This window comes from Lichenostomus cassidix, chromosome 2, assembly GCF_008360975.1.
Source record: "Lichenostomus cassidix isolate B80296 chromosome 2, HeHo_3.0, whole genome shotgun sequence".
In the NCBI taxonomy this organism is placed as follows: Eukaryota; Metazoa; Chordata; class Aves; order Passeriformes; family Meliphagidae; genus Lichenostomus; species Lichenostomus cassidix.
This window is the reverse complement of record NC_139482.1, coordinates 150,738,319-150,762,772: the sequence shown is the minus strand read 5'-3', so window position 1 is coordinate 150,762,772 and position 24,454 is coordinate 150,738,319. Positions and strand designations below refer to the sequence as shown.

The window sequence follows — 24,454 nt, the reverse complement described above, 5'->3', positions numbered from 1 at the left end:
AGCCATTATGAAACTCTGGGTGGGATTTGGGATCAATTGAAGCTGATCTGAGGCCGCCCAAAGGGAGGAGATCTGTCAGTTCTGCCTGCCTGGTTCCCAGCCTGTTCCCATGTGTGCAAGACTTGGAAAAAAGAGAGTATTTGGGGTGGTTTTTTTAGCAGTTTTAGGGAATCGGGCAAGGCTAATAAGGGCCACACTCCCTAAATTCTTTGTATTTTGAAGCCTTTGCTCCCAAAATGGTTTATTCCAACAAGCTGGTTCTTCCCATATTCCACTTTAAAATGCCACAAAACACCATAAATAATTTACTAAATCTCCCTTGCCAAGCATAGAAATCGTGGGCTCATCCCAGGGATGTGATTTGATTGGAGCTGGGACAGGCAGAGCTCCCTAACTTCATTGGGAAGCGAAATATCCCAAGGGACAGCATCTGTTTTAAAGGATTTGAGGTTGATAATGGGTTGCTTTTCCAAAGGTTCCATCCTGGGAGTGTTTTAAGGAAATGGTGTCGTGCTGCTCCAGCTCCTTGGCTCAGCTTTTTGTTCCCTAAATAATTTCAGGCTGGAGTTTTATCTCCTTTGCAGACTTGAGGCTCTGCTACTCTTTGTTTATGGGGTTTATTCCCTCAGGGAAGAAGGAAAAGATTTGGAAAACAAACTCCTTAAGGATTTGCTTCACTGCCACAAGTAAATTTGCAGCTTTGGGACTGGTTTTCCTGCAAAACGTTTTAAAAATGACAGCCATAGTGTGGGAAATAAGGAATCACGAGGCTGATGGGTGGAATAAAAGTTTCCTTGCTGGAGATGGTCCTGTGGATCACTGGGAAAACCTCCCCCTCAAGCCTGGCTGTGGGAAGACACTGGTGATGGGAGAGGGCAGAGGGGACAGGGGGACAGGGGATGGGGACAGGGGATGGGGACAGCTGGACCAGGTTCACATGGATACAGGAGATCCCAGAATCCTGGAATGGTTTGGGTTGGAAGGAACCTTGAAGATCATCCAATTCCAATCCCTGCCATGAACAGGGACACCTTCCACTATTCCAGGTTGTCCCAAGCCCTCTCTAACCCGGCCTTGGACATTTCCAGGGATGGGGCAGCCATAGCTGCTCTGGAAATTCCATTCCAGGGCCTCTCCACCCTCCCAGGGAAGAATTCCTTCCCAATATCCTGTCTAATTCTGCCCTCTGGCAGTTTGAAGCTTTTCCCTGTGTCCTGTCCCTCCATCCCTTGTCCAAAATCCCTTTCCAGCTCTCTTGAAGCTCTTTTAGACACAGGAAGGTGTTCTGAGCCCTCTCTGGAGCCTTCTCTTCTCCAGGCTGGACACACACAGATCTCCCAGCCCAGCCCCAAGATTTCCAGTTTCCAAACAGATAAATACGGTTTCCCACATCTCACTAATTGCAGCTTTAATGAGCCTCAGGAGCTGCAGATGTGGAGAAAGGATGGAAGAAGAAACTTTGGATAAAATGTCACCCAAACCCCAACACAACGGAACATGGAACCAAGAGACCAGGGAGAGGTGGTGAAAGAACCAAGGCCAGGAGAAGGAAAAACCAGCTCCCCCTTTCCTGTGCAGAACTGCAAATTGTGAGAAACATCCTCTCACTACTTAAATTTTGAAAGGGTTCATTCACTCATTTTCATAGTACAAACAACGATAAGAGGCTTAGAATGGCTCTCTGCCGTTACACAAAGTGAAGTGCAGCACTGGGTGCTTAGCCACCCATGGGGGGAAGCCAGAGGCACACCTGGCTAGGGGATAGAGTTTTTATAAATCCCTAACCCTGCCTCCTTCAGGTGCTTCAATGGGCTCCTTGTCTTCAGTCCTCCTTGTCTTCAGTCATCCTTGGCTCGTCCATTCTAGGGTCTTCTTCTCTTTGTTTACCATAACATTTAAGTTAGCCACAACAAATTAACAATTAGACATAAAAAACCTATAGAGGTAACCATAACATTTCTCAGTTAGCCCAAACAAATCTATAGAATTAGCCATAACATTTCTCAGTTAGCCCAAACAAATCTATAAACATAGTCATAACATATATACAACCATTAACAAATAACCATAACAAAAACCTCATAACCCTTTACAAAAGCCAACTCCATGACTTCATTTATAACACTCCACTTGTCCTTTAAAGCAGCTTGCATGGGTCCACCCTTTTCCACAGCATTGGGCAGACCAGTTGGATGGTAATTTCCCTTAAATCTCCCCAGTAGATTACAACTTGCCTCAGGCACCAACAAGACATCCCTAATCTTCTATACCTTCCGTTTGTACCTCCTTGAACACTTCCAAGTCCTTTTACCTCTGTGGACAGTCCTTTCTGTAGTGTCCCTCCTTCCCACAGTAAAAACAGGTGCCCCTTACTGGTCTCTCTGGCCTGGTCTGCATAGAGGTCTTATTCCCTCCTCTTTCTTTTTTTTTATCCTTTCTTAAACCCTCAGAGGAGTTATTTTCTACCATTATATTAACTAATTCAGCCCTCTTTCCTGCCACTCCTGTATCTTTTCTAGTTTCCTTCTAATGTTCAGCCAGGCTTGTGTCACAAAATAGATTGGGACACTGCACCGGGCTGGGCTGGGGACAGGAGATGGGGACAGCTGGACCAGACTAGGATGGGGACAGGAGATGGGGACAGCTGGACCAGACTAGGATGGGGTCAGGGAATTGCTGGATGAGGCTGTGGAAGGACAAGGGGTTGGGAACAGGGCCTGGGGACACTGTGACCAGGCTAGGCTGGGGACAGAGGCCGGGGATGATGCCAGAAGCATTTTTAGCTTGTATTCTTCATGTATCTGTAGCTTTGGTGTGTAGTTCTAAGCTTCACAAAGTGCTAAAAACCTCTGTCCCCAGCATTTTAGACAAAACATTGCCCTCAGTGGAAAATCCAAAGACACTTTGCTGCCTCAGAGCCTCAAAATAAGTAAACAACAGTGAATTGGGGGCAGCAAGCTTGGGGTGGTTGATATCATCACCTGAAGGTGTAATTGGAGAATTGATGCCTGATATGTTAATAAGACAGAACTTATAAAATGTAAAGATCTCGTTGACTCAGCATCCACTTTAGGTGTTGCCTCAGAGTAGGCTCTGTCTGCCCTAAATGTACTTGAATGCCTTCAATATATTTGTCTGCTTTTTATTCTCCTAACTTTGTCTGGCCTCTGTTTCAGGTAAGCCTGGATAAAGCATCAGGGACAGCTGGACCAGGCTGAAATGGGGACAAGGGACAGCTGGGCTGTCCCAGGCTGGGAATGGAGACTTGGGGACAGCCAGACCAGGCTGAGATGGGGACAAGGGACAGCTGGGCTGTCCCAGGCTGGGGATGGAGGCTTGGGGCAGCCAGACCAGGCTGAGATGGGGACAAGGGTGGTTACAGTTGAATCAGGCTGGGATGGGAACAGGTGACAGCCAGGCTGTCACGAGTTGGAGACAGGGTCTGGTGACAGTTGGACCAGGCTGAAAGGAGACAGTGACTGCTGACAGTTGGAAGGAACAGGCGTTGGGGACAGAAACTGGTGACAGTTGGATCAGGCTGAGATGAGGACAGGGTCTGAGGACAGCTGGATCAGGCTGAGATGGGAACAGAGGACAGCCAGGCTATCCCAGACTAGGGACAGGGACCGGGGACAGGGACTGGGACAGCCGGGCCGGGCTGGGTTAGGCCCAGAGCTCAGGCCCAGGTTAGGCCGCGCTGTTCCGTCCCCGTTGCCCGGCAACGGTCGCGCATCACGTGACCGCTCGGGAGCGATCACGTGTCCGTTGACGGCGGGCGGCGCCGGTTGATGACGTCACGGCGGCGCGGGGCCGTCCGGGAGCGCTGCGGGGATGGAGGAACGGGAGCGGCTGTGCCGGGAGATCCGAGCGCTGCAGGGTGCGGGGATGGGGACGGGGGAGGCTGTGCCGGGAGATCCGAGCGCTGCAGGGTGCGGGAATGGGGACGGGAGCGGCTGTGCCGGGAGATCCGAGCGCTGCAGGGTGCGGGGATTGTGGGGACGGGGGAGGCTGTGCTGCGAGATCTGAGCGCTTTAGGGTACGGGAATGGGAATGGGAGAGGCTTTGCCGGCAGATCCGAGTGTTCCGGGGTGTGGGGATCATGGGGATCGGGAATGGGGAAAGCTGTTTCTGGAGATCCGAGTGCTGCAGGGTGCGGGGATGGGAACGGGGGAGGCTTTGCCGGCAGATCCGAGTGTTCCGGGGTGTGGGGATCATGGGGATCGGGAATGGGGGAGGCTGTGCTGCGAGATCTGAGTGCTTTAGGGTGCGGGAATGGGAATGGGGGAGGCTGTTTCGGGAGATCCGAGTACTCCGGGGTGTGGGGGATTGAGAGAATAGGGAATGGGAGAGGCTGTGCTGGGGGATCCGAATGTTCCGGGGTGTGGAGATCTTGGGGATCGGGAGGGGAGGCTTCTCGAATCAGGCTTAGGTGCGGAATCTGGGATCGAACGGGCAGGCTGTGCCGGGAGATCCGAGTGCTGCAGGGTGTGGGGGATTGGGAGAATCGGGAATGGGGGAGGCTGTGCCCGGAGATTCGAGTGTTCCGGGGTGTGGGGATCATGGGGATTGGGAATGGGGGAGGCTGTGCTGCGAGATCTGAGTGATCCAGGATGCATGGGACTGGGAGGATCGGGAATGAGGGAGGCTGTGCCGGGATATCCGAGTGATCCAGGATGTATGGGATTGGGAGGATCGGGAATGGGAGATGCCGTGCTGGGGGATCCGAGTGTTCCGGGGTGTGGGGATCGGGAATGGGGGAGGCTGTGCTGCGAGATCTGAGTGCTTTAGGGTGCGGGGGTTGGGAATGGGGAAAGCTGTTCCGGGAGATACGAGTGCTCCAGGGTGTGGGGATTGTGGGGATCGGGAATGGGAGAGGCTGAGCCGGGAGATCCGAGCGCTTCAGAGTGTGGGGGATTGGGAGACTCGGGAATGGGAGAGGCTGTGCCGGGAGATCCAAGTGTTCCAGGGTGTGGGCATTGGGAAGATCGGGAATGGGGGAGGCTGTGCTGCGAGATCTGACTGCTTTAGGGTGCGGGGATTGGGGGGATCGGGAATGGGGAAAGCTGTTCTGCGAGATCTGAGTGCTCCAGGGTGTGGAGGAATCGAGGGACATCGACAAATGGGGGAAAGGGGGATGGGGTTGGGAAACGGGGGGACCCAGGATTGCAAAGGGAATGTGAGCGGACCTGGAGGAGGGATAAGGGGAAATCTGGGCGGCGGCACGGTGTTTTCAGGGAATTTTGGGAATCTGGAGTGGGACAGGGACAGGTTGTGATGGGGCCTGGGGAGTTGTTAGAGGGGGAGGGACGAGCTGTGGAGAGGATTTTGGATTTTAGGGGGCATTGGGGAGGGAGTGTGAGTGGGGTGGGGATGGAGAAAATCCCAGAGTGGTGGGAAGGGGGAGGACTGGGGTCTGGGAAAGGTCCCAGGGGTGGTGGAGGTGGAGAGGGAAGGAATCCAGGAGTGGAGGGAGAAAGCAGGAAGGGAAGGTGGAGAACCCAGGGGTGCTGGGAAGAGGGGGAAAGGACCTAAGAGTGCTGGAAGAAGCAGGGAAGGGAGAGGACCCAGGAATGCTGGGAGAAGGAGGGAAGTGATACAGGGAGTGCTGGGAGAAAGTGGGAAAGGAGAAGACCCAGGAAAGCTGAGTGGACCAAGGCAGGGAGGAAACAGATCCCACTGGGGGGTTTTGGGGTCCCCACACCAGGGGATTCTCACACTGCTGCTCCCTGCAGGATCTGGGGCTCTCCTGGCTTTGGGAAGGGGGTGTTCCCTGTCCCACAGCCCCGGGCTGGGTTCACAGAGGTGGGATGTGTATCCATGTGGCTTTCCCAAGCTCTGGAAAGCACCAGGACTTATTCTTAGCACCAACTCCCTCTATTTTTGTCCCTCAAAGTACATTTTCCTCATTAATGAGGCCACAACCTCTGCTCAGGACTTGGGATTTGCCTCTCCAGGAGCTCCTACGTGAGGGAGTGGTGAGAGGGAGGAAAACAGCCCTTGCCTTTCCATGAGGAATGTGCTGACTCTGCTCTCTTGGCAGCTCTGTGACCCCAGTGAAGGAAAAACTCCTCTGCCTGAAGATTCAGGCTCCAAATTCCTTTGGGAAAGATTTTCTGAACACTGGGCTGGGCAAGGGCAGAAACCCCTGAATTGACAGGGATCTCTCAAAATTTTTGGTCTTTTCCAATGGTTTTTTTAGTGGATCAGAGCACCAGGGAGGGGTGGTGGCTTCCAGAGGGATTCAGCAGCAAAGCCTTGGAGCTTCCTTGTCACTGCTTTGAAGGGAAACAGGAAAGGGTCTGGAGCACCAGGAGCAGCTGAGGGAAATGGGGAAGCTGAGCCTGGAGAAAAGGAGACTCAGAGGGACCTTCTGGCTCTAAAATTCCCTGAGCGGAGGGTGGAGCTAGGTGGGATCAGGATCTGCCGCGACAAGGCGGAGTGGCTTCCCACTGCCAGAGAGCAGGGTTGGATGGGGTATTGGGAAGGAATTCTTGCTTGTGAGGGTGGTGAGGCCCTGGAATGGAATTCCCAGAGAAGCTGTAGCTGCTCCTGGATCCCTGAAGGTGTCCAAGTTGAAGTTGGAGAGGACTTGGAGCATCCTGGCTAGTGGAATCCTGGGAAATGGCAGGGGTTTGGAACAAGATGGTCTTGAATGTCCCTTCCAACCCAAACCACTCTTGGATTCTGTGATTCCATGCCTTTTCCTTCCACCATGTCTCATCCAAAACCTGTGCAAGCCTGCATGGAGCAATGACATAATTCCAGCACCAGGAACAGCACATAGAATTTGCTCTCAAATTCCTGTGGGATCAGGGATGACCACTTTGTCTTCTCCTCCACAGGTCTCATCAACAGCCACAGGAACATGCACGGGAATGTTCCACGTCCTGTGCCATTGGCTCCTCCGAGGTGGAGCAACCCCTGCCAGCCTGGCTACACCAGGAGAGGAGCATTTTCCACCAGGTATCCTCAGCAGGCTCCCAGGAATTTCCACCCACGCCAGACTCACTCCTGGAGGAAAAAATACTCCCTGGACAACAGGCTGCCGGGATCGGGGTTTGATGTTGGAAGTGTTTCTGGCACTTCCCGAGGTTTTGGGGGCCTTGGGGACAGCCAGGCTCCTGAGCCACCTGAATCGTCCCCAGAGAGACATGTGGACTTCACCACGGATGGGAACATCGTTGTGGATATCCAGGTGCCACAAAGGGCTGGCCAGGAAAATGTGGGGCCTTACAACGAGTTTTCCAGGCGGGAAGCAGCGGCGGCTCCTTCGGGGGATGGGAATATCCAGAAATCTCTTCTCCAAAAGGAAGAGAGAAGGCCTTCCCTATCCATTTCCTTCAGCTCCACCTCGAGGACAGTGTGTCTGCCCGGAAGTGGAGCTGGGAGCTCCTTTTCTGCCTCTGGAAGCACCAGTGAAAGTGCTGTGACACTCAAGTCAGAGCCACAAAAACCTGTGGAATTGCCAGGTCAGGAGCCAGCCCAGCACTCAGCACGGATCAAGGCAGAACCCACCTCTCCAGGGCAGCCAAGTGGTGATGCTTCCCTGCATCCTGAACTTTTTGGGAATGCTGAGACGCTCTCCAGACCTGCTCAGGTTGGTGTGGCTCCGGTGAAAAACAGGTTTCCCGTAATTCCCAAAGCTCCCTCCGGTCTCCAAAAAGCTGCCTCAGCACCCATCTCCAGCAAATCTCAGAAATTCAGGAAAAATAACTACACCTGGGTGGCAAACCCTGGGAAAAACTCTCGGATTGTGAAGAGGTGGGTGAGCCCTCGAGCTGAGAATTCCAAGAAGGGCATTGCGGGAGCAGACAAAGGTGCTAAAATCTCCCCCAAAGCGGATTTGGGAGCAAAGATAAAGAAACTGGGGTTGCAGTCCAAGCTGGGGGTTTCTCCCAGTAAATATAAGTGGAAAGCCTCCAGTTTGCAGACCTTGCCTTCCACTTCCAAGTCAGCATTCCAGTGGAGATCTGAGGACCAGAAGAAGCCTCCAGCCCCAAATACCCCTCGAGCCACCTCTGTCCCGCCAGCTCCGAGTGTGGCATCAGTTGCTCCAAGTGGGATGAAATCCTTTGGAGAGGCTGTGCTGTCCAGTTACAAAGTGAAAAGTCGGACAAAAATCATCAAGAGGAAAGGGAATGTGGGGTAAGTTGTGGGTTGGATTTTGTGTCTGTGGATTTCACGTTAAGTTGTGGCTGTGGGAGAAATTTCAGTGAGGGTTGTTGTGTGCTGAAGGATTTATAGAATCATGGAATGGTTTGGGTTGGAAGACCTTGAAGATTAGGGAATTCCACATCCCTGCCATGGACAGGGACACCTTCCACTATCCCTGGTTGCTCCAAGCCCTATCCAGCCTGGCCTTGGACACATCCAGGGGCAGCCACAGCTTCTCTAGGAATTCCATTCCAGGGCCTCACCACCCTCACAGTCAAGAATTCCTTCCCAATATCCCATCTAACCCTGTCCTCTGGCAGTGGGAAGCCATTCCCTGTGTCCTGTTCCTCCATCCCTTGTCCCACGTCCCTCTCCAGCTCTCCTGGAGCCCCTTGAGGCACTGGAAGGGGCTCCAAGTTCTCCCTGGAGCCTTTCCTTCTCCAGGCTGGACATTCCCAGCTCTCCCAGCCTGGCTCCAGAGCAGAGGAGCTCCAGCCCTTGGAGTATCTCCATGGCCTCCTCTGGACTGGCTCCAGCATCTCCACATCCTCCTGATGTTGGGGGATCCAGAGTTGGATCCCATGAGTCCCTGTGGTCCCTAACACCTCCTCGCTCAGTAAAGGAATCTGCATTTTCCTGGATTTACTTTCAGATTCCCGTAACTGTTGTGTTGGGGTCTCGGAAAAAGAGGAGAAACGTTTTTGGTCACTGCATCGTGTCTGGTCTATCCCTTGGAAAGCACTGTGCAGATCCTGGGGTGCAGCAGAGATGGGTTATGATGTTCTGCTGGTATTTTCCTGCCTTGGATGCCATCCCTCTGTGCTGCCCGCCTGGAAAACTGCTCCAAGTGGTGAAGTGAACAGCAGTGATTGGGAATCTAGTGCCTTGATTCCTGCTTTTCTTTTCCAGATCCTCTCAGTGCTTCCCAGCAGGTTTCCATCCTTGCCTTGCCCTCCTGCTTTGCCTGGAAAGCTGTCAGTGGGTGGATTGTGCTGGGAAAATCACTCTGGAGCAACCTGGAGAAGCTGGGAATGTTTGGGATTTTTTGGCAAGTCAGGGAGAGCCTCCCACATCTTGCTAAATTCCAGCAGGAGCAGGGAAGATCCCCCTGTGCTGGGTGCTGCTGAGGCTCCTCAAATCCTGGGGGGAGGATCTGGAGCATATCCAGATATGGGAATGAAGCTGGGGAAGGGTCTGGAGAACCAGGAATGGCTGAGGGAGCTAGGAGGGCTCAGCCTGGAGAAAAGGAGACTCAGGGGGACTTTCTGGCTCCACAAATTCCCTTACAGGAGGGTAGGGTCAGGTGGGGGTTGGGATCTTCTCACAGGGGATAAGGGACAGGACAGGAGGAAACAGCTTCAGGTTGCACCAGGGGAGGTTTAGTTTGGATATTAGGAAATTTTCTTCCTGGAAAGGGTGGTCAGACATTGGGAATCCCCATCTCCGGAGGGATTTAACACCCCTGTGGATGTGGCACTTGGGGACAAGGTCAGTGGTGGCCTTGACAGTGCTGGGGAACAGTTGGACTTGACTATCTCAGAGGTCTTTTCCAGCCTAAATGATTCCATGATTCAATCCCTCACATCTGTTAAGCAGAAGGCAACGAGTGAGTTTGTCTGTCAAACACCTCATTCTCCATCTGTTCTTTGCCAGGAATTCCTCACATTTGCCTCTGCCCCTGGAATTTTCTCTTCAGAGCTTTTCCTCTCCCTCTGCCGGATGAGCATCCCAGTGGGATTTGACTCCTCAGAGCTCTGGAGAAAGACACCAGGGGTGTTTTGGTCACTTCCCTGCTCCCTCCTAACTATGTGATATTCCCTTTCCCAGTTCCCCCACGGATAAGAAGAACATCTCCCCCACCACAGCCCTCAAGAGCCGCTTCCACCTCCGGAGGAAAAATTCCATGCGGGGAAAACCTTCAGTGACACCAAAACGCTCCTCGCCCCGGGGCCTGGTGCAGATTTCCAAGCACAGGCTCTGCAGGATGCCAGCGACCAGGACACAGGTGGCCACCAAGGAAGGTAGGAAAAGGCATTCCAAGGGCTCACTGACTTGGTGAAATGATTCTGAGAGTTTCTGGATTTAGGAATGTGTTGTTGAGTCCTCCTGCAGGTGTTGGTCATGGAGCGAACACTGAGAAGTTTGGCTCCATATCCGTGTTGTCCTTTGACATCTCCACACAAAAGCTGTTTCCTGCTTTTACTGGGGTTTCTCTGGATTTTCAGGCATCAGATAGGGAGCTTTTCCAGAAAGGAAAAGGTTGGCAGAGGCAGGAATACTTAATCTCTCACCTGTATTCCAGTGCTGTTTTGGTTTTGTTTCTGCCGTCTGGTTTTGTTTCTGATTTGCTTAAACCACCAATAATTAGAGGAATACTGAATCCATCACATTTGGAAACAGGGAATTTGAATGGGGAATTTGCATCCATATCCTGCTGCCTTAGGTTGACAACAGCCAGAGCAGAACTCGGAGCTCAGAGTGGCACCTTGACATGTCTGGAATATTGTTGGGATGTTGGTGGCTCCAAGTCTGGTTCTGCTGTCCCTGGGGACATTTTTGTGGATAAAAGACTTTCCTCACCTGGGATTTAGTTGTTTCAGATGGATATGAGGCACATTTTCCCTGTGGTGCTGCAAAATTCCCTGTGGGAATTGCTGGAGCTGGGAGAGGGCTTTGGACCACTACAAAGCTGGGATTTATCTGCAGTTATTTTTTGGGATTATTTTGCGTTCAGACAGCTCCGTCGAAGTGTTGAGTTTTCCTGGATGAGGGATTTTGGACAAGGGCTTGTAGTGCCAGGATACAGGGAATGGCTTCCCACTGCAGAGGGCAGGGTTAGCTGGGATATTGGGAAGGAATTTTTCCCTGGGATGGTGGGAAGGCCCTGGAATGGAATTCCCAGAGAAGCTGTAGCTGCCCCTGGAAGTGCCAAGGCCAGGTTGGATGAGGCTTGGAGCAACCTGGGATAGTGGAAGATGTCCCTGCCCATGGCAGGGGTGTGGAATTCCATGATCTTTAAGGTTTTCCAACCCAAACCATTCCACGATTTTGTGAAAAAACAGAAAGCTCTGGAGACATGGAGCAGTTTGGGATTGCAGCAGCATTTTGCTTTGGAGGGAATTGAGGCAGTGCTGGTTCCAGGGATATCAGCTTGTTTGAAATCCCAGTTCCTTGATTAAAGGGAATTCAGTTCCCATATTGAAATCTTGATTTTCACTGTGTAGGAATGAAAAAATAAAGCAGGAATGTGGTTGTGCTCCTGGCTTTGGGAAGTTGGCAAATAAAGAAGGTTGGAGAAAGGAAGAAAAAAAGGGGATATAGGTCGGGAAGTGACCTTGGGAGAGCAGATAGTTCATTCCAATGTCAAAAGTGGATCCAACTATTCAAGCTTTTCCTGGCAGATGCTGCTCTGAGTGGCATTTTCTCCTTTGCAAAGAAATTCAGGAAGTGCCTGGATTGCCTTGAAATTCCCTCAGTGACTTTTGGGTTTCCTTCCTTGCATTAAAATTGCATTTCTAGATTTGAATCCTTTTGTGCTTTAAGATTTTTCCTGGAGAGCTTCAATCACAGGCAGAGGAGTTGCAGCTTCATTTGGAATATTCTTATGCTCTGGGTTTGAAAAGCTGTGGAATTATTCCAAGGCTCTTCCTCCATGTGCACCAGGACTCTTGTGGGTTTTTTTTCCCCAGGTTTAGTAGGAAAAGATTATTGGGTGATGAATTGGGCAGTGATATTTCCAAGTCTGTGAGATCCTGGACACTGACAGAGATTGGGACAACTCACATCCCTTGTATTCTCTCTAAATGTATAATTGTGGATGTGGTGTTGGTGTCTTCTGGTTCCACAGGGAGCTGGGAATAACTGAAGTCTTGTGGATTCAATTCCTGCCTCCTAGGTTATCCAAAAGGTTTTGGGAAGTTTGTTTTGGTTTCACTTTGGACAAAGTATGGATATTAATCCCAACAAAATACTGTGGATATTAATCACCACAAAATGGTGGGATTTTCAGTCTTTTCCATTTGTCTCAGGAAAAGTGTGAGGGGGAAACAAATGGGGTTACTGGGATACACTGGGAGCAGAAGGGGGCAGAAATGGAGCAGGGAGCACCATCCATTTCTGGGATCACCCTGGATGGAAAGACTGAGGGGAGGGATGTTCCCAACTTCCTGCATGGCAGGAAAAGCTGGATCATCCCCTTCTGTCCCCATGGATGTGACACCTGTGGTGACACAGCCTGGCTGGTTTCCTGTTTATCCTGTTCCACGGGATTTTGGGATCTGTGGCTCAGCTCTGTGGTCTGGACTAAAGGCATTGTTCCTGCTTTTCCCAAGTGCTTGTTCCTCTCCCAACTCTCCAATTCCCTTCTTGGACCCAAATGGACCTGTTTAGGTCTCACTAGTGGTGCAGCTCTTCCAGCCACTGGAATACTCCCTTGATTAAGTGGAATGTTTAATAACAGCTCAGATATTGGAATGTGTCCCAGCTGGAAGTTGTTCCAAAGAGATGCTGGAGCACTGAGGAAGTGCCAGGTCAGGCTCCCTCACTCACCTCTGGGATCCTCAGGGATCTAGTGAAAGAGGGATAAAAGGCAGTGGTTGTTTCTCCTTTTTATCCAGGGAAAAGCTGGAGGACCATCAAGGTCACTGGTGCTACTGTGTTGGATAGAACCATGGAATAATTTGGGTGGGAAGAGACCTTAAAGGTCATGGAATTCCACACCCCTACCATGGACAGGGGTATCTTCCACTCTCCCAGATTGCTCCAAGCTCTGTCTAGCCTGGCCTTGGACATTTCCAGGGAATGGGACAGCCACAGCTTCGGGAATTCCATTCCAGGGCCTCCCCACCCTCCCAGGGAAAAATTCTTTCCCAATATCCCATCTAACCCTGCCCTCTGCAGTGGGAAGCCATTCCCTGTGTCCTGTCACTCCAAAGTCCCTCTCTAGCTTTCTTGGAGCCCCTTTAGGCACTGGAAGTGACTCCAAGGCCTCCCTGGATCCTTCCCTCCTCCAGGCTGGACATTCCACCTCTCCCAGCCAGTCTAAAGTGCGAAATGTGCTTTTTTTTCCATGTGCTGTCCCATCACCTTGGGAATCCTTTATCTACTTTCTCCAAATAGGATTTGTGCTTATTCCCAAAAGTGCAGGGATGGCATTTTTTCTCACTAGTTTTGAGGGAAAACACCAACTTTTAAGTTTTACCAATCCAGATGTGATAACAGAGGAATATTCCTGCTTTTCCCATCCTACAAGTCCCATGCCAGAGGATATGGGAGTCCCACACTTTACCAACAACCTTTTCCTCCTATCATTCTCTGGGATTTCTTCTGGGATTTTCCCCAGCTTATTTTTTTGATGACAGACATGTGAGTTCTGGGAGTTGGGAACTTTACCTCGCCATTCCTTGGCTCATCCTCCTTGGGGATCCAAGATGTCATTTCTTCTTCCTGGGGTTTTTTCCTTAGGAAAAACTAGGAATAAGTGCTTCAGATGAAGATTCATTGATTTTATTTTTTTACTGTATTTTAATGTCAGAGATGTACAGATGAGGAGAATGGGAGTGTGGCATGGGAAAACTGGGATTTTTGCTGGAGAATTGAGGGCTTTTCCGGGACAACTGAGAATTTTGGGAAGCTCACACAGCCCTGCAGAGGGCACTCGTGCCTCTCCCATCTCCTCAGTCCACCTTTTTCTGGTTATTGATGGCCTAATTTCGTCTTTATGTGAAAGAAAGCAGATCTGGAGTAATTTGCAGCAATAACCTGCTAATGCCGGGCCAGTATCAAAATTCCCATGTTCATTCCCGGTGGCAGATAAAACACTAATATATAATTATCCTTGCAAATTGGATTGTTTTAAATAACCAAAAGGCTACGGCCGGGGAGAAAACCATCCCATTTCCCCGGAGTTCCTATTGCGGGGTAATTGCTGCGTTCAATCAATTTCCTTGGCATTAGAAATTCCATCACAATCAACATTAAGCTTTATTCATTGTGATGGCAAAGAGCCGGATCATTTCTCCTCTTTTCCTTAACTGGCAAAATTAATCAGGGAAAAGATTTTAAACATTTACCCGTGCGAAAGAGGTCAGCTCTGCCACTATATTGCTCAGCAGATAAGGGGGCTAATAAAAAGAAAATTGAATTACTAATGATCGCCAGGAACAGAGTATATAAAACCTGGCAATCGCCCGGTGCAGGAAAAAAGGGAATCAATTTTCTCCGGACAAGGTGCGCTCGTTTTTTATTTTGGCTCATATTATCAGCAATTTAATTGGAGAGAGCATAAACAGGAGGAAACAGTTAGGGAATAATGAGGCTGGAGGTGTAAAATCCTGCAGGATAGATGCTGGACACAATTTATTTGGCACAACAGATAATCACTTTAATTGAATCCAAAAGTGCAGCGTTCAGCAGCGCCGGCTCCGCGCCTCGCCCGGGGGGATCATGGAATATTACAAAGAGGCTCCTCCGTGTCTTTTCCCCCTCTGTAATGTCCCCTTCCAGGCAGGACTGCTCTGGGATTGCTTCAGCACGGTCACAGCTGGCTGGAAGCAGGAGATGGAGAAAGCAGGAGGGAGATTCTCCGGGGAGTCTTCCTTGTTTATGTGTGTTTGTTCCTTAAATAATTTGGTGCTTGCCGGGTTGGATGGTTCTGTTTTAGACGGGTTGTGTCCTGCTTGAGGTGAACTTGGAATCATGGAATGGTTTGGGTTGGAAGGGACCTTAAGGATAAACTTATTTTGCTGTGTCCTGACTCCAAAGCCTGGCTCCCCCTTCCTGCTGTGATCTCCAGGTCTGTGTATTAAAGGAGTTTTTAAGGAGTTTTTGGATTCTTTTTCCTGGGAGAGATGGGTGGTTCATCCTTGAATTTAGAATCCCAGAATGGTTTGGGTTGGAAGGAACCTTGAAAATCATCCCATTCCACCCTCCTTGCTGTGGGCAGGGATACTTTCCACTATCCCAGGTTGCTCCAAGCCTCATCCAATGTGGCCTTGAACACTTCCAGGGATGGGGCAGCCACAGCTTCTCTGGAAAACCTGTGCCAGGGCCTCCTCACCCTCCCAGGGAAGAATTTCTTCCCTTTATCCCACTAAACCTTCCCTCCTTCATCTTAAATAGACGGGGAATTGTTGGAATGACCCATCTGTGGCTGTCCAACTCCGTGGCCAGAGGAAGAGTAAATTGGGAGCACATCCTGGTTGGATCCAATACACCCAACCTTGTTTTGTGTTGCTTTCCTTGAAAACATTCCTTCCCTGCTTATCCTTCCATTTCTCCTGCTCCAAACTGAGATAAGCCAGTGGTTTGTGTTACCAGCTTCCTGCTTTTCTTGTGTTGCCACCCCAGTATCAAACAGAAGTCCTGTTTGTATTCCCTTCTTCCCAGAAAAATCACAGGACTCATAAGACCCGCTTCACTCTGCGTCTGCAGAAGCTTCTGCAACTCTTTTCTGCCAGAACCACCCTCCAAAAAATCCTCTAAATCCTCATTTCTCTTCTCCTTGCTCTGTAGGATGTGATATGAGGGGGTCAGGATGGGCAAGGAGTGTTTACTTGGAAAAACGCTGGAGGCAAAAGTGGCAGGAGCTGCTTTGCATTACTCGGGCGAGTAAAGGGGGTGTAAATTGTGAGGAGCAAGTTATGGGTGGCATCTGAATGCTCAGCTGCTGATAATTTTATTGACACTGGGTGTTTGGATCCCTTTGGCAGCTCTGGAAATCTCAGCCCTGGATTTTATCCCCTCTCCTAATTTTTTCTCAATGTTTCCAGCAGGGTGATTCCCGGTGGGACAGCAATTCAGGGAATTTTTGGAGGCTTTCCCCTTGCTTTGTGTTTTATTTTATATTTATTTATTTTTTCTCCTCGGGGGCTTGCACAAGGTTTTGCTGCTCTTTGAGGTGACGCCTCCGATCACATTACGGCCGAGTTAAGCTCTTGATCCCTTCCCTCAGGGAAGTCCCTTGGATCACACACAGAACTCCTTCGAGTTCATCACATCTTCCCTTCCCTTCCCTTCCCTTCCCTTCCCTTCCCTTCCCTTCCCTTCCCTTCCCTTCCCTTCCCTTCCCTTCCCTTCCCTTCCCTTCCCTTCCCTTCCCTTCCCTTCCCTTCATTACTCCCATTTCCCCAGGATTTTTCCAGCTGATCCAAACCCTTCCCCAGGTCATTGCTCAAGGCAAGCATTGCTGCTTTGTCCTCATGTAGATTTGACCTTGCCCGGAAATCATTCCATTGCCAGGTCTCTCTTCCCTCTGGCTTGTCCTTGGGAGCCAGGGGTGGAGCGTGGCTGGCAAGGTGGCTCCTCACTCCTTCAGAAATTGGGAAAAGTTCACATTCTTGGCTCTTTGCCCTCCCCAGTTACGTCAGTGGTCGTAAGTAACGGTTTTGGGTTTCCGCCTTGACTTGGCATTTCCAGGTGACTCGTCCCGAGCTGCAAGAGGAGCTGCAGGCATGGAGCCAGGATTGGGAATTCTCTTTGCAGAGCCCTCTTTTAAAAATAACAGCCTTCTGGGAGTGAGGGAATGGGCCTTGTTTAAGGAAGTGTTCCCATGTGGATGTTGGATTTGGGATCGGGGATATCAGTGATTGGGACAGAGGGAACATCCAGAGGGAAATGGGGCAGAGATCCTAAAGGTGACAATTCCTGAGCATCTCTTCCTCTGCAGAATTCAACCTGCACACTCAATTTGTTGTGGAAGTCACATTCCTGGAAGTGTTCCAGGCCAGGTTGGATGGGACTTGGAGCAGCCTGGTCCAGTGGAATGTGTCCCATGGCAGGGGGTTGGAATGAGATGACCTTGAAGGGTGCTTCCCACCCAAACCATTCCATGGTTTTATGTTGGAAGTCACCTCTCAATCCCTATTTTAGGTAGTTTTACCTCAATATTTTTACCTCAAACCCTATTTTAGAGCCTCTCCTGTACCAAGTGCAGCTCCAGTTCTGCTGGATTGGGAAATTCCATTGGTTGCTAGCAGCTCATTGGGGAATAATCTATTTATACACTAATAGGAAAAATACTTGGCTTTGGGGATGGATGAGATCCTTCCATTGACTCTGACCCCTGATATTTCCAAGTCTGTGGGGGGCTTGTCTAAGAATCCAAACCTTTCAGGGATGGCATGGTGTGGAACTAAAATAGACAGGGAAGACAGAGGGGAAAAAAAGTGGAAAACAGAGCAGTAGGTCCTGAACTCCTCATTTGGCCTCCTGGGGATTGCCTGGCTTTAAATATTTCCAGGGATGGAGCATCTACAAATTCTCTGGGCAATCAGGACCTCACCACCCTCACAGGGAAGAATTCCTTCCCGATATCCCATCTAAACCTACTCTCAGTTTGAAGCAATTCCCCCTTATCCTGTTGCTCCATGCTCCTGGAAATAGATATTGATCTTGGAAATTGATATTTATTTGTCCATGGAATGTTTTGGGTTGGAAGGCACCTTAAGGAGTCTCCTAATACTAAATGAATGCTAATCAAAAATGAAGATTTAAACCAGTTTTGGACCTGCTGCTCCAAGTTGGGTGGAATTTCAGTGCTAATCCCTCTTACCCCTCTGCTTGTCTTTCCTTGGGCTCCTAAATAAAAAATAAGGAAAATAAAAGTGGGTGTTTAAGGCACTTGGGAAAAAAACCCCATAAGCTAAAGAGTGTCTGAGTCTCTTTTCCCTGTTTTTTCCACCTCCTTTTGCTATTTGCTACCACCTAATAAACTCTCTGATGGTATTCCCGGCATGGTCACAGTTGGAATTACTGATGCCAGCGTGGATGATTGGAGTATCCTCCACTGCTCTGTCAGGATTCCCAAAATCCCGCCCTGGCAGATGCTCAATTCCCAGTAAAACCTGCGTAGGTTTCTCTGTTCTGCTTTTTGCTTCCCATTCTTTCCCAAATTCCCTACTTACACCCTTATTTTTTTAAAATTTTCTCGGGCAAATCTTCCCGCTTGATTTTCCCTGTAACAACTCGGAAGTGTCATAGGGAAATTCCTCTCCCTGGCTGCTGAGCCGAGTTAAGCTGTTCATTCCAGGACTTGCTGGATCACTCCGTGTGCTCTACAAAGCACTAGAAATGAGTAAAACCCCTTGGAATATGGAACAGATGCCAGAGTGCACCTGGAATATGGGATTTGTGGACTTGACAGCATCTCCTGAGTCCTACAAAACTCTGCTGTTCCAGCAGGTTTGCCGGAGTTTCTGCTTCAGCTTAAGGGATGGGGAAATGCGTTTACTTCACTTGTCAACGGGAATTTCGCTGTCATCCCTCGGGAAACTTGGATTCAAGGAACTTTTCCTCCTCCCCTGTGCCTCTGGATAATCTCCACGTGTGCGGTTTTTGGGGCGGGTTTCTATTTTGGATTGTTTGGAGTGATGTCAAGTGGGATTTTGTGTGGATGTGTGGACGGGATCAATTCCAAAGCTGATCCCATATGTTATCAGCCCTTAAGCTGCCCTCGGGGGCTCTCCATTGGAAAAGGGCACGGGAATTCTTGGAGATTTAGTGTGGGCTGTTAACTCCAGCGTTGGTTGCGATGGGAAACTCCGTGTTGTTCCTCACGGCAGTGACAAATGTCCTGGGACATTTTGTCCTTGGATGGGACAGAGGGAGCCCAGGGAGGGGTAAGTGGGTGGGATTTGCCATGAAACTTTGTTTTTTCCATGGAATCACAGAATGGTTTGGGTTTGAAGGGATCTTAAAGCTCATCCGGTTCTACCCTGTGCTGTGGATAGGGACACTTTCCACTACCCCAGGTTGCTCCAAGCCCCATCCAACCTGGCCCTGGACATTTCCAGGGATGGGGCAGCCACAGCTTCTCTGGGAATTCCATTCCAGGGCCTCCCCACTCTCACAGCCAAGAATTCCTTCCCAATATCCCATCTAACTCTGCCCTCTGGCACTGGGAAACCATTCCCACTTGTCCTGGCACTTCATGCCCTTACCCAAAGTCCCTCTCCAGCTCTCCTGGAGCTCCTTGAGGCACTGGAAGGGACTGAAAGGTCTCTCTGGAGGCTTCTCTTCTCTAGGCTGGACATTCCCAGCTCTCCCAGCATGGCTTCATGGCAAAGGAGCTCCATCCCTTGGAGCATCTCCGTGACCTCCTCTGAATTCACTCCAGCAGTCCCAAATCCCTCTGCTGTTGAACCCCAGGGCTGGATGCAGAATTCCAGGTGGGCTTTCCCATGAGTGGGGCAGAGAGGCAGAATTCCCTCCTTTCCTGCTGCCCACGCTGTGGGATAATTCCAGGATGTAGGGCATTTCTGGGGTCACACATGGGGTGGGGAACATCCAGTTTTTCATCCACCATCACCCCCAAGTCCTTCTCCTCAGCGTTACTCCCAATCCGTTCTTTTTCCAGCACTGGGGTGGCAAAGACATATTTGAATCCAAGGACTCAGATGGAGCAGTGTCAAATACTCTTTTTGGGATTAAAAAAAGGATGAATTCTTTCCTTTTGAAGAAGAAGCCAACCTGCCACCCAAATAATATTCAGTTTTGGCTGGGTCGAAGTGTTGGCAGTGATTGGTGTCCTTAATTTAGCAGCGATGACTTCCAGATGCTTCTCTTGTTATCAGGAATCCAGGAGTGGAGCTCTCCCTTATCAGGAAGCAAATCAAAAGGGAATTTGATGGGGTGAAACGAGTCCATCAGAGATCCCTCTCTGTTTTTAAACCAAGATTTACTCTACTCTCTCCACATTAACTGGGGCATTTTACGGTGCTCCCCTTCCGTGAGCTTCCGTGATCCATCATTTCCCAGCTCGCCTGCCGGAGTGGCTGTTAGATTTTACTACAGCAAACACTGTAAAAGGGCATTAGAGCAGTTAAATCTGGAGTCTTGCTTCCATAAGGAAAAAGAAAATGCTGAATTAGGCACCAGAAAAGGCAACCACAGCGATACTTTAATCTTGCATAAATTATCAGAAGAGTCAGAGGCGAGTGATTTTATGTATTGTTAGAGCTCTGCTAATTAATTATTCTGGAATAATTGATGTTTAGAAGCACCAAAGTTGGGTCCTTTCCTGGCTTAATGGACTTTCAATATGGCAGCTGGATTTTTATTTCTTTCTTGATTTTAACCCCACCTTCCATGGGGTTAATGAAGTCTCTTTCCTAAATACGAGCAGTCTAAATAATAATTAATCAAGGAAGTATCACTCCACAAATTGTGGGTCTAAGTCAGTGGTTTTGGAGACATTCCTGCCATCCAGGGGAAGTTGAGTCTCCAGCGTGAAAATTTGAAGGATGAAGTGCCCTAAAGAGATGGATAAATATAGATAAGCTGAAGAATGAATGGGATAGATGGGATATTGGGAATGAATTCCCTCTGAGGGTGGTGAGGAAATAGAATGGAATTCCCAGAGAAGCTGTGGCTGCCCCATCCCTGGAAATGTCCAGGGCCAGGTTGGATGGAACTTGGAGCAACCTGGGATAGTGGGAGGTGACCCTGCCCATGGCAGGGAGTTGGAACTGGATGGGCTTTAGGGTCTATTCAGCCCAAACCATTCTGTGATTCCATTTGATAGGAAGAGGTGGCCTTCCTCAGATTGGTGGAATTGTACAGTCCTTCACATCAATTGCTTCATCTATTCCTTGAGAGTTTGGATTCATTGTTTCCAAAGGATTTCAGATCCCAGTAAACTGAAATGGGGCTTAGGAATCCCAGAATTCCAGCTGGTATTAACCCTCTTTTTGCTACTGGTGAGGCTGTACTGCTAACCAGTGGCTGCTTTGGGCCATCCCAGTTCAAGAAGGATGCAAAGAGATGATCCAGTGGATCTTGGGATCACCTTGGGAATGTGACCTAAAGGAAAATGTTGAGGGCATTGGGCTCAACTCCAAGAGCTGTGGAGTCTCTGCCTCTGGAAGTGTTTCAGATCCGGGAAGAGGGAGTGGAATTGGTGTCCGTGGTGCTCTCTCTGGTTGAGATAGAGGCATCCAGAGGTTCCACCATTTCTGTGGCTCTAAGGAAGTAAGTTAATGTGATCCAGGGCTGAAGTTCTTACTTTAAGTACTAAAATCCCATTGCAACATTTTCAGGAAAGACTGGAAGTGGTCATAAGATCTCTGCTCTCCCTTCTCCAGCTGGTGGCCTGCAGCACATCCATCCCTATCCACTGCTTCCCAAGGATTCTTCCATGCTGTTACCTGTTGTTTTCAGGGAGTTTTGACCTCTGGGTCAGGTGTGTTTCAGGGAGCTGGTGCTTCTCTGGGATGACGGTTGGATCTGGCTGAACCTTGGAGCTTTACAGGGAGAAGAGCTGCAGCTTCACATTCCTGGCTGAACCCTGGAGCTTCACATTGCTCTGGAGAGCTGGGAATGTCCAGCCTGCAGAAGAGAAGGCTCCAGGGAGACCTTAGAGCCCCTATCAGTGCCTAAAGGGGCTCCAGGAGAGCTGGAGAAGAACTTGGACAAGGGTCTGGAGGGACAGGACAAGGAGGAATGGCTTCCCGCTGCCAGAGGGCAGGGTTAGGTGGGATATTGGGAAGGAGTTCCTCCCTGAGAGGGTGGGGAGGTGCTGGAATGGAATTCCCAGAGAAGCTGTGGCTGCCCCATCCCTGGAAGTGTGGAAGTCCAGGTTGGATGGGGCTTGGAGCAGCCTGGGATAGTGGAAGGTGTCCCTGCCCATTGCACAGGGTTAGATCAGGATGATCTTTAAGGTCCTTTCTAGACCATTCCATGACTCCATGATCATGAGCCCACAGGGATTCTGCCGCTTCCTGCTGCCTTTGGACATTGAGGAATCACTGATAAAATCCACACAGGCAGACTGGACTTTCACAGTTTCTTTCCAGATCTTGGGAATCAGCTGCTTGATTGGATTTTAATTTCTCTTTGCAGCACATCCATCCCCTCCCCAGTTTTTTGGGATGAGGAGCGGTGGGGCCTGCAAAGGACAGGTGAGGACAGGGCACAAAGTGAACCAACACTTGTTGAGCTGAAGGGATTTAAGAAAACCAGGACAACCACACAATGCTGGTAAAGTGATCCCTGCTCCTGAGCAATTCCACCCCCTGGAGCAGGGGGATGCCCAGCCCCAGCGACTCTCCCACTGTCACCACTCTCCTTGTGGGGCTGGGCAGGGCGTGGGTGACAGACATTCCATGGCCTGGACACAACGTGGGCAAAGCAGCTTTGTGAAAAAGCGTCCTAAACTTGATATCCTTGTTTATCTCTTCCCAGGGCCTGCCTGGCCCCTGGAGATAAACAGGTGCCAGTGCTTGCAATTCCCAACAGCCGCTCTGCTGCCGGAATAACTCCGAAAGGAGGTTGTGTTTACGTGGGGAGTTATTCCTGCCTCCCTTCAGGGCTGGAGCATCCCTGTGGCAAATGGGTGGGAGTGGAGACAGCGTCAGGACCTGGAGTTGCTCCAGCCTGGCCTCGGACACTTCTAGGGATGGGGCAACCACAGCTTCTCTGGGAAATCTGTGCCAGGGCCTCAGCACCCTCTCAGGGAAAGATTTCTTCCCAATATCCCATCTAACGTTGCATTCTGGCAGTGGGAAGCCATTCCCTTTGTCCTGGCACTGTATCCCTTATCCAAGGCCCTGCTCCATCTCTCTTGGAGCTCCTTTAGGCATTGAAAAGGTCTCTAAGGTCTCCCTGGATCCTTCTCTTCTCCAGGCTGGACACCCCCAGCTCTCCCAGCCTGGCTCCATCCCTTCCATGGCTTCCTTTTGTTTGCTTCCCCGTCTTTCTGGACACACCCAAGACATTCCAACCACTTGGACTCATCAATAATTCAAACCCAAGGTCCCATGCCTGGACTATTTTCCTTTATTTCCCTTGTTTCCCCTCTTTCCCTGCCCAGTGGGATCCCTTCTCTTTCTCCCTGCTCCATCCCAGCTCTCACATGCCTCAGCTTAGCACAGGGAATCCTCAGTTCCTCTGCTGGGTGCTCCCAGCATTGCTGTCATTCCCTGAGGGAACACTGTGCCCTGCTCCCAGGTTGTTTAGTGTCTGGACTTAGAGACATTCCTGAATGGAAACTCCTTAATTCCCACATGGACGCTGCAGGAACAACACAAAGCTCAATAATAAAATGCAGTGAAGAATTCCAGGGTGAAATTGAGATGGGAAACCTCTGCTACCGCCAGACTGGAAATCTCCAGCGTGGAGTTTCCCTGGGTTTTTAAATGGAAGCAGGAGCTTGTTTTACATTGTGTTGTGTCTTGGGCTCCGAAGAGGAACTGGGATCAGCATCTGGAATTCTGGGATCAGTTTTGGACCCTCATGACAAGAGAGATACTGAGGGGCTGGAGAGTGTCCAGGGAAGGGAAGGGAAGGGAAGGGAAGGGAAGGGAAGGGAAGGGAAGGGAAGGGAAGGGAAGGGAAGGGAAGGGAAGGGAAGGGAAGGGAAGGGAAGGGAAGGGAAGGGAAGGGAGCTGGGGAAGGGAGCTGGGGAATGGAGCTGAGGAAGGGAGATGGGGAAGGGTCTGGAGCACCAGGAGCAACTGAGGGAGCTGTGGGGGCTCAGCCTGGAGAAAAGAAGACTCAGAGGGGACCTTCTCACTGTCCACAACTCCCTGAGGGTGGAATCAGGTGAGGATCAGGATCTGCTTCCAGGGAACAAAGAACAGGACCAGAGGAAATGGCCTCAGGTTGTGCCAGGGAAGTTTTAGTTTGGATAATGGGAAAATATTTTCATGGTAAGGGTTGTAAAGCACTGGAATAGGCTGCTTGGGGCAGTGGGGGAGTCACATCCCTGGAAGTGTCCAAAAAACGTGTGGATATATGGATGTGGCACTTGAGGACATGGATTAGTGGTAGATGTGGTGGTGGTTCTGCGCTGATGGTTGGACTTGATGATCCTGGAGCTCTTTTCCAGCTTCCAGTTCCATGATTCTGTACTTTGTTCTGTGTTATTCCCCTTCCTCTCACTCTCAGCTTTGAGCCAGTGCCTGGTAGCAGTGGTTGGGAATTCGGACATGGAATTTGATATCTTTTAGGAGTATCCCAGAATCCCAGAATGGTTTGGGTTGGGAGCAACCATCAAGGCCATCCAGTGCCACCCCCTGCCATGGGCTGGGACACTTTCTACTACCCAGGTTGCTCCAAGCCCTGTCCAACCTTTCCAACTTCCAGGGATGGGGCAGCCCCAGCTTCTCTGGGCAACCTGTGCCAGGTCCTCCCCACCCTCACAGCCAGGAATTCTTTCCCAATATCCCATCTAACCCTGCCCTCTGGCAGTGGGAAGCCAGAATCCTGTCCCTCCATCCTTTATCCTTCTCCAGCTTTCTTGGAGCCCCTTTAGGCACTGGAAGGAGTAATACAGATTTATTCCTGGTTTTTTTTTAATGTCATT

General features: G+C 50.2%; 1 protein-coding gene across 1 annotated transcript in view; it reads left to right on the top strand.

Annotated features, from left to right (window-relative positions):
- Positions 1–3,728: 3,728 nt before the first annotated feature.
- ZC3H3 (zinc finger CCCH-type containing 3) overlaps positions 3,729–24,454 on the top strand; it is a 128,011-nt gene continuing 107,285 nt past the window's right edge. The window contains exons 1-3 of the mRNA XM_085053707.1: positions 3,729–3,877; positions 6,843–8,145; positions 9,982–10,175. Coding sequence (XP_084909833.1) covers positions 3,832–3,877; positions 6,843–8,145; positions 9,982–10,175 — 1,543 coding nt within the window. The 5' untranslated portion in view covers positions 3,729–3,831. The remainder of the gene's footprint in view (positions 3,878–6,842; positions 8,146–9,981; positions 10,176–24,454) is intronic.